The 10000-nt window shown below is 47.5% G+C and overlaps 2 protein-coding genes across 2 annotated transcripts in view; one reads left to right on the top strand and one right to left on the bottom strand.

Annotated features, from left to right (window-relative positions):
* Positions 1 to 1003, bottom strand: part of aimp1b (aminoacyl tRNA synthetase complex interacting multifunctional protein 1b) — a 4690-nt gene extending 3687 nt beyond the window's left edge. Inside the window, exon 1 of the mRNA XM_084487350.1 lies at positions 768 to 1003. Within this exon, the coding sequence (XP_084343476.1) occupies positions 768 to 799 (32 nt within the window). The 5' untranslated portion in view covers positions 800 to 1003. The remainder of the gene's footprint in view (positions 1 to 767) is intronic.
* A 1403-nt stretch (positions 1004 to 2406) lies between these two features.
* Positions 2407 to 10000, top strand: part of LOC311368548 (phosphatidylcholine:ceramide cholinephosphotransferase 2-like) — a 7816-nt gene continuing 222 nt past the window's right edge. Inside the window, exons 1-7 of the mRNA XM_084487347.1 lie at positions 2407 to 2523; positions 3897 to 4663; positions 4859 to 4976; positions 5183 to 5240; positions 6043 to 6138; positions 6956 to 7122; positions 8360 to 10000. The exon at positions 8360 to 10000 is cut by the window's right edge and continues 222 nt beyond it. Coding sequence (XP_084343473.1) covers positions 4122 to 4663; positions 4859 to 4976; positions 5183 to 5240; positions 6043 to 6138; positions 6956 to 7122; positions 8360 to 8536 — 1158 coding nt within the window. The 5' untranslated portion in view covers positions 2407 to 2523; positions 3897 to 4121 and the 3' untranslated portion in view covers positions 8537 to 10000. The remainder of the gene's footprint in view (positions 2524 to 3896; positions 4664 to 4858; positions 4977 to 5182; positions 5241 to 6042; positions 6139 to 6955; positions 7123 to 8359) is intronic.

Genomic DNA, 10000 nt, shown 5'->3' with positions numbered 1-10000 from the left:
TGTGTGTGTGTGTGTGTGTGTGACACAAGTGTGTGCAAGGTGGAGGAGTGGAAGTGTATTCTGGGAACACCCTGCGCACCAGGTGTCACACACACCCACACACACATTCAAACACGCACACACACACACACACACACACACAAAGAAGGGTTGATATCAACTAAATTAAGCGAAGTCAAATGACATCGCACCAGATTTTAAATGCCATCACTCACTGGTACAAGACAGTTGGCTGAGTACCTGACAACACAGACAACCACCACTAACTACGGGCTCAGTGAGGAACAGGCTGCTACAGGCAGACCTGGCCGTGCAGATAGCATATAGTGCACTTATTCAAGATAGAAATAACTCTTCTGGGAGAGAGAGAGAGAGAGAGAGAGAGAGAGAGAGAGAGAGAGAGGGGGGGGGGGGTTAACAGGTGCAAGAAGACTTTTTTTTAAATATAGTCTACGGCTGCTCGGATGTCAACACACACACAGACACACGTACACAAACACACACACACACACACACACACACACACACACACACACAGAAAGACACTCAGCAGTTTTGTTTAATAGAAGTGATACACATTCTATGTTCATTTTCGACACATAAAAACACACAAACTAAACAAACAAAACATATTACATAAACAAACATATATAGGCACACACTCACATTGTCATCCCAACAGTCCCACAGTCACACTCTCTCTCCCTCCCCTCTCTCTCTCTCTCTTTCTGACTCTCTCCCTCTCTCTGAGAGCGTGCAGGTGGTACCTTGGTTTAAAGATGTCTCCACTGTCTGCCATGTTGTAGGAGAGGGGGTTCCGTAAGATAGAAAGATGTTCTCCTCAAAGACCTTCACACAACTAACTGTCCTCTCTCCAGCTCCCTGTGTACACACACACTCACACACACACAAGCTCTCTCTCTCTCTCTCTCTCTCTCAGCTGTTGCTGTCTGTCACAGGCAGCCCTGATGTATATAAATTCTGCTTGAGGTCAGATGTCAAAAAAGAGTTGGCATCCACATGTCTCTCTCTCTCTGCTCTACATGTGTTTGTTTTTCTGTCTTACTGGAAGAAAAGAGTGGCAAATAAATGAGAAGTTGAATTCCTGATAATGTGAGAGAGAAAGACGACAGAGAGAAAGACAAGAGAGGGAGGGAGAGAGAGCGAGAGAGAGAGAGAGAGAGAGAGAGAGAGAGAGAGAGAGAGAGAGAGGTATTTGTGCATACCTCTGTGACAAAGGCGCCCCCCAGTGGCTGTTATATGGTATGATACATTTAAGAACAATCCTATAGGGCTTATACATCACGGTGTCACATCGCAATGAACGTCACCATTTTGGAAGCATAGGATCATTGGACCGTTAACAATTGTGCTAGAAGTCATGTTTTTTAGGTAATTGAATAATCATGAAACAATTCATCATTAGAGGAATACATTATGTTCTAAACTGCCATAGCATTTTTCATGTTCAAGTTATTGTGCATTTACGTTGATTTAAAGGTGACACATTATACCACCAGGTGTGAGTGTGATTAGCCGTTACAAGCCGTTTTGAAAATCTGCAAGTGGAAAATCACAAGCGGGCGTGTCCACCTAGATGTGTGCTTGATAGATCACCAGCCCTACCCAGTGGACTGTAGCAAACGTTGCTCATCTATCCGTCATCTATCTATGTGGACACGCCCGCTTGTGATGTCAGAAGAGGCAGACTTTCACACACACTTTTACTCACACCTGGTGGTGTAATATGTCACCTTTAAGATGTGCGCCTCCTAGGTGCCCTTACTAGGCTCCTCCAACACTAGGAGAGTCACAGGGAGATGTTGCAGAAACCCTTATTTATTTGAGAGCTGGCAAGATGATAAAAGCAGGGCAGGTGTTGAATTCTGACAGCTCTCTCTCTCTCTCTCTCTCTCTCTCTCTCTCTCTCTCTCTCTCTCTCTCTCTCTCTCTCTCTGCATGCGTGTCCTGATGAGTGAACAGGTGTAATGCTGCCTCACCCAGACCCAAATCAGCTGACCCGGGCTAGCTAACCCTGCCATGCAATTACACATTTATCAATTAAAGGTAATTATGCAGGCAAAAAAAGTCTTCAAAAAGTCTTAAAATACCCAGAAAGACTGCACATCCAAAAGTCGCGCGAGTGACTTCATAACTTTTTCTCTTCACAGGCTACCGTGAGCAGGATGTCGCCCCAACTCGATTCAGAAATCTATAAAGTCATTGATTAACATCTGAGCCAAATTCCAGCTAGCAAAGTTTTAATAGCTCCCTGTGCGTCATGCTGTTGGAACGGCGGCTAGGTGGACAGCTAACCGATGAGTCAAGTCAACGGGGAAGAGAGCCGGGGCTGCCAAACAAGGACATGGGCGCGTCCGCAAGTACTTTCTCCTCGTGTTTTGATTGGAGGGCGAGCGGAGATCGGCGGGGCCAGGTCGAGCGCACCGAGAGTCCAACAGAAGAACAGCGAAGAAGAAGAAGAAAAAGTTGAAAGAAGACAACGTGACCTCCCACCCGCAACAGGTGAGTGCGCGTGTTTCCTCACCTGTTAATGTGTCTTCTACAGTCAGTGGGTCCCACACTCATGACTATAAGAAGCACTGACGCCGTGTACCTCTCGACAGGTGTGTTGTGGTGCTTTTTTTAAATGACTTTCTAAAACTACGGTGCTTTATGGTGTACGGTGTGAGCCACTTTACCTGGCTGCCAGCTAAAGAGGCTCACACCGTACAACACCTCTGAAATACACCAAGCCCAATGGAGATACGGGTTAAATCACACTGGGACACTGTGTCACAATGTGTCCCATGTCCATGCGTCAGGAGGATGACTGGAGAGTCCTCGTGGTGTTGTCCTTGTTAGGTCCAGTGAGACTGAGCTGTGTTCGTTGTTCATGGTGGCTTTGTGGGACCGGGACATTACCGCTCATCACTGGATCAGTGTCAGCGAGGCTCTCTCTATAGGACACAAACCGTGTATCGTTGTTTTTTAAGGTCTTATATTTGCCAGGAACTATTGTGATGTTGATTTGCGTGGGACCACTGACAACAGCTTGAAACATATTTGTTATATTATAATTATAGTAATACTTAATCACTATTACTAGAATCTTTTCTCCCTATTTACACACGTGTGTGTGTGTGTGCGTGTGCGTGTGCGTGTGCGTGTGTGTGTGTGTGTGTGTGTCATTCAGACTAGTCTGAATGATATCAACTATCATTTAACTGTCTGTGTGTTACTCATTTCCTCACTTTCGCTGGCCACGTGTGTGTGTGTGTGTGTGTGTGAAGTCTCCTGCAGACTAGTCTGAATGATATCAACTATCATTTAACTGTCTGTGTGTTACTCATTTCCTCTTTCTCTTTTCATTAATCTGATTAAAAATAATCTATCTCAACATTTCCCCCCCCCCCCCCCCAGCCCCCCCCCGCCCTGTTCCTTTTTCGATGCTGTTAAACCTGTTGCTCCATTTCTTTACCTGTGTAAACATTAACTTTGTGGGTGTGTCTGTGACTTAAGGAGTGCCTTCCTTGGGTTACTCAAAGTCAAACAAAAAGCTGTGTGTGTGAAGTGGGTCAGTATAACATCTGAACCTTTGTGGCTATCGGTTCCTCTTCTGGTGAAGACAAAAGTGAGAACTAATATTCTCGATAAAGGAAGTCGCAGACAAAAGTTTTCAGAGTTTCCCATTTTGAAGTCAACGGTAAACTGCCGTGGCTATTAAAGCCATTTTTCGTGAAGAATCAGTTGAGCTGTTTAACTGGTCTGACCAAGGGAGCCTCTGGAGAGACTCTGGTGGCTAGCAGCAGCAAGCTAAGTGGGAAGCTGTCTGTGGCTCTGGGCTGGGTCAGCAGACCTCACTCATCTCTCCCTGACCTGGTCCTCTCTGTCTGCAGGGCTGAGGACCTGGACCCTTCTTCTTCTCCTCTCAGGATAACGTGCTGATAACCACACCTTCAGGACCCGAGTAGTGGATACCAGACCATGTTGTTAACCAATCCACCACAACACAGAAGCACCATGCCTGGTCGGGCTACAGTTTAAGCTTTTAAGATTGTTGAATGGTTCATCCACAGACCTCCTGTTAGTATCACGTCAGCAGTCGGGTGTGTGTTTTGCTAATGGCCGCTTCGGAGCTGATCCAGGACACGGATGACACGCCCAATCACCTCGAGGTCACCCTGATCACAGTGGACCCCCCGCCTCCGCTTCCCATGTCTCACCTGGTCGCCAACGGCAACCTATCCTCCTCCTCCTCGTCGGGGGCGACGCGTGGGGCGAGCGGCGACCGCCACCACCACCACCACAAGTCCGTCGGCCTGGAGGACTCGCGGAGCCGCCTGATTGGCTGCCTGCACGGCAGCCTGAAGCGCCACCGCGACTACGTGAAGATCGCCGTGCCCCCGGAGCGCGCCGACCGGCTGCCGCGGGAGTGGTGGAAGACGGGCGTGGCCTTCCTCTACGCGCTCTTCAACCTGCTCTTCACCACCGTCATCATCACCTTCGTCCACGAGCGGGTGCCCGACAAGTCGGTGAGCCCCCCGCTGCCCGACAAGTTCTTCGACTACATCGACCGCGTGCCCTGGGCCTTCACCGTCACCGAGGTCAACGGGCTGCTGCTGGTCGGACTGTGGTTCGTACAGTGGCTCTTCCTCAAGCACAAGTAAGGGCTCGCTCGCTCGCTCACTCGCTCTCCTCACTTTGAGACATGGATTGGCTCAAGAGACTCACTCAGGGAAGTGTGTGTGTGTGTGTGTGTGTGTGTGTGTGTGTGTGTGTGTGTGTGTGTGTGTGTGTGTGTGTGTGTGTGTGTGTGTGTGTGTGTGTGTGTGTGTGTGTGTGTGTGTGTGTGTGTCAGGTCTATTGTGGCGCGGAGGTGTTTCTTCCTCATTGGGACTCTGTACATGTACCGCTGTGTGACCATGTACATCACCACCCTGCCCGTCCCGGGCAAGCACATGGTCTGTGCACCCAAGGTACACACACACACACACACACACACACACACACACACACACACACACACACACACACACACACACACACACACACACGCGATGATTGTACAAGTGACATGAAAAGACAGAATAATGGAGGAATGTTAGTGAGTAGACATGAATGTTGTGCTTTTAGGAAGATGTAGATGATCTAGATTCACACATCTGTCCGTCTCTCTGTCCAGCTGTATAACGACTCGACAGGCAAGATCTGGAGGGTTCTTCAACTCATCTCTGGCGGAGGTAAGGTGTCCCTCCCTGTAACCAAGACGTTCACACGATGCCGAGGTCATCTTAGGTTAAGAGGCGGCGAACGCTTTGGGTAACTGGAGAGCCGGGAACGGGTTCTCTGAGTCAATCTGCTAGACGGTCACAGGGGACAGATCAACTTGGATATCTTCACACGTCGATGGAAAGCAAGAAGTGTTTTATCGGCAAGGATAAGCGACGCCACGTTTCGTTTGACGAAGTTTGGATATTGGTTTGTGGCTTAAGGATTAAATTATTGTGTTGGTGTCTGGCCCAGCCACTGAATACTAAGGGACTAAGGGACCGTGGAGCAATATCTTAAGTTGGGCGTTCCCTTAGCATTTGACAAATATCTTGTGCTCAAGGTATTGGTGATTTTCCCTTAGTTTTAGACCAATATCTTGTGTTTTAGGTTCCTTTAGTATTAGACAAATATGTTGAGATGTTGAAAACAATATCTCTACTTGTATGTTGTTGTAGTACCTTTTACTAGACCATTATCTTGAGTGGTAGTACCTTAGTATGAGACCATTATCTTGGTTGTAGTACCTTCGTATGAGACCATTATCTTGAGTGGTAGTACCTTAGTATATAACCATTATCTTGAGTGGTAGTACCTTAGTGTTAGACCATTATCTTAGTTGTAATCTAGGTATTGGTGTACGGTCCCTCAGTCCCTGACTGTGGTGTCAGACCGTCTGAACTGACTACCTGTGGTACCTGTTTAATTCCAACCCAGATCTAGAGGGCTGGTATAATGCGGACAGTAATGGTGGTAAATGACTTGTCTCTCCAGGTCTGTCTCTGACCGGCTCCGACCTCATGTGCGGGGACTTCCTGTACAGTGGACACACCGTTATGCTGACCCTGGCGTACCTCTTCATCGCTGAGTGTGAGTCCTGCCGGACGGGGGGGACACACACACACACACACACACACACACACACACACACACACACACACACACACACACACACACACACACACACACACACACACACACACACACACACACACACACACACACACACACACACACACACACACACACACACACACACACACACACAGAGAGAGAGCGAGCCACTGCCTCCAAACAGAACGTGTACTGTTCTGTGACCTCATCCTAACCTCTTGTGTTTCCATTCCTCTTAAGTGGTTACACACACCACAACACACCACATGCTCCTCATTGGCTAATTACATTCACATGAGAGTGAGGATCTGATTGGCTGATAGCTGGAGGTCTGTTAGCCTCGGGCGGATAAACAATGTCTGGTGGAACACGGGATTAAAGTGTGGGTGTGTGTTACGATCATTGATGAGAAATGTGTTCATTCTGAACAGGCTTACTTAACAAAGCTGGTAAAATATCACCCTCTTGTACAACAAATACCGGGCCTTGGCTACAAATGTCAATCCCTGGCAGCCTGGGCCACGTGCATAGGCTTGTCATTAGGGATCTCAGCATAGTTGGCTTCACAAAAACAAGGGCAAAACTACTTGCTAAATATTGCTCAATATCCTCCACATGTGGAGGAGAAGGTGTTGTGTGTATCCATAATCTGCTGTTTGAACTGTCATCAGACCCACATTGCTGGATCATGCCTGAGCAATGTTTTGTATCTGTAACAATTATGTCCTTATGCACATTTATTATGAATTGCGGACATAAATAAAGAAGTTAAAGTGTTTGTGTGTGTGTGCAGACTCCCCTCGGCGGCTGTGGTGGTACCGCTGGCTGTGCTGGGTGCTATGTGCCTCGGGCGTGGTGTGCATCCTGGTGGGCCACGAGCACTACAGCGTGGACGTGGTGGTGGGCTACTTCGTCACCACCCGGGTCTTCTGGACCTACCACACCATGGCCAACTCACACGTACGTACACACACCTACCACTCACGTATGTACACACACCTACCGCACCATGGCCATCACACACGTACGTACACACACCTACCACCCACGTATGTACACACACCTACCGCACCATGGCCATCACACACGTACGTACACACACCTACCACCCACGTATGTACACACACCTACCGCACCATGGCCAACACACACGTACGTACACACACCTACCACCCATGTATGTACACACACCTACCGCACCATGGCCAACACACACGTACGTACACACACCTACCCCCCACGTATGTACACACACCTACCGCACCATGGCCAACACCCACGTACGTACACACACCTACCACACATGGGACACCCCATGACGAAAAACACACACGTACAATGTACACCCACACACGTACAGTGTACGCCCTCACACACAGACACACAGGTACACTGTTAAAAGACTTAAAGAGCCAGTGAACCCACTGTTAAAACTGGGAATAGAACACAGATAGATTTAGAACACAGATAGATTTTAGAACATAGATTTTCATGGGCCCACAGTAGGGCTTTGACTCCGAACTTCGTCATTTGAATATAATTTGAATATTAAAAAAAAGAATAATATTCAAACAAATATTAGGCAGCCCTTAATATTCAAACCTGTTGGGTTTGGGCATTCTTTTTTGTAAATGTGTTTGCTTGAACGTTGTTTTCAATTCAGATTGCGAGGCTATTTCACACCTGGTGAAGTTGTGAATCGCGGCTAGTGTTTTCCACCGTGGGGAACATAGTCACAAAGCAACGCTGTTCTCTAGAGCCAGAAAATGTGAATGACCTTGTATTTTTGGCGAATAACTTAAAAAAGTCTGCAGCCAGCCAGATCTTTGTGTGAGCAAAACAACAGTGTGTTTTTCTTCTGAAAACATCATCGCCTGCGTATTGCCGTTGCCTGATACACAGCCCTCTGATTGACAAAACATATCCAACTTAAGTTTGATACAATTTAGGTCTAACTGAAGGTATTTAATGGTCAAAATATTATCAAAAAAATATTTGAATATATTCAAATATAATATTAATAAACTATCATATAAATAAATAATAAAAAAAAATATAATATTAATAAACAAACTAACTTTTAATATTTTATTTAATATTTAATATTAATATTTATTTTTGGGCAAAAGTCAACGCCCTAGCCCACGGCAACTTTGTAATACTATCTGCTAATGCTAACGGCTAACGTTGTGTGCAGGCGCTGCGGCGGGCGCCTAACAACCTGCTCTCCAGGACCTGGTGGAACCCCGTGTTCAACTTCCTGGAGCGCAACGTCCAGGAGCCGGTGCCCGTGGTGTTCTCCTGGCCCGTCACCCTGCCCTCCTCCTGCACGCAGCGCTACCGCAGCGTGGACACCTCTGCGCGGGACGAGTGACATAGGCCAGGCGCAGGGACAGACAGAGAGAGAGAGAGAGAGAGAGAGAGAGAGTAGCTAGCGGAGGTAGCTTGAGGTATATGTAAGCCTAAGGGGGGGAAACGTGTGGTTGGCTGGTATTCAAAGAATCAGTGTTGTTGCACCAAAGCCGTGGCTCGAGAGCGCATTGGTGTTGCGTCGGAGCTTGTCTTGCTCTCTGGGTGCGCTCTGTCTGAGGAGCTGCCGGGGGAAAGTCGTGTTCTGCACAATGAACAGGCGTACAGGTCCCTGCTCCACGCCCTTTGTCCCCGAGGAGTAATCTCTCCCTAAAAGAACACGTCTCTCTCCGTCTCTTGTCTGACTGAAGCCTGACACATGCCAAATGCGGTGACGTTTGGAAAGTAAATGTATTTCCCAAATTCTGAGGGGGGGAAAAACCTTAACCCTGCGGCCGACCAATAGGACGCTGCCGTCTTCACACCAATGGCAAACCAGTTGCCAGTTGCCTCCTCCTCTGCCCTGGTACCAGTTGGATCGCGGAATTACCGACTAGCTAGCCATGTGCTCCTGCTGCCATGGAGACGGGGATTCGTGCCAACTGAAATACTTTCTTGTGCCCTTACCTCTCGTGCCAACCAGCCGAGAGACTCCTCGGCTCACTCTGCTGACCAACTATAAGGACCACTATGAGGACCACTATGAGGACGTCTAAACCATGGCCCCTGTCTTGCCTTTGAAACCCAACTTTTTAGAACCCTGGTAACCACTAACCCTATCATTATCACCACACTGAGTCCACGCTGAGAGTTGACTGAAGACCTGAATCACCCTGGTAACCATCATTTCCTTCTCAATAGACTCTGCTTGGTCCAAATGTTATCGTGTGTGTGTGTGTGTGTGTGTGTGTGTGTGTGTGTGTGTGTGTGTGTGTGTGTGTGTGTGTGTGTGTGTGTGTGTGTGTGTGTGTGTGTGTGTGTGTGTGTGTGTGTGTGTGTGTGTGTCCTTCATAAATGCCTTAAAGCTACTCACTGTTATTATTATTGTCCTTATTATTATTATGTATGTGTATCAAATGTAAAGTATTAAGGAACAGGTGGTTCCTTGGTCTAGTAGTGCATCAGCGTTTCAGAGTAAACATGTAAGTATGACTGATGATGCTTTATTGTGTGACGCTCAGACGGAGGTTGTTACAACCTTGTGTTGTTGAAAACGTAACATGTCGGGCTACCCCTGTCACTGTAAAATGATTGCGGAATAATATGTTGGACCTGTGGTTGTTGTCTACGTTTTAATTCGTTACTGAGTTCCTATAGTACACCCAAGATGTCTGCCAACTCTGTCCCCGTCACATCCAATAGTACACCAAAGATGTCTGCCACCGCTGTCCTTGTCATTTCTAATGGTACACCCAAGATGTCTGACATTTTGCACTATCGCGTGGTACATGCTAGGATGCTGATTCGTTGCCATGGAGAGGGAACCTCT

Source organism: Micromesistius poutassou (genome assembly GCF_964030765.1).
Source record: "Micromesistius poutassou genome assembly, chromosome: 23".
Taxonomy (NCBI): Eukaryota; Metazoa; Chordata; class Actinopteri; order Gadiformes; family Gadidae; genus Micromesistius; species Micromesistius poutassou.
Note: the sequence above shows the minus strand (reverse complement) of the source record. Positions and strands in the feature narration are given on the sequence as shown.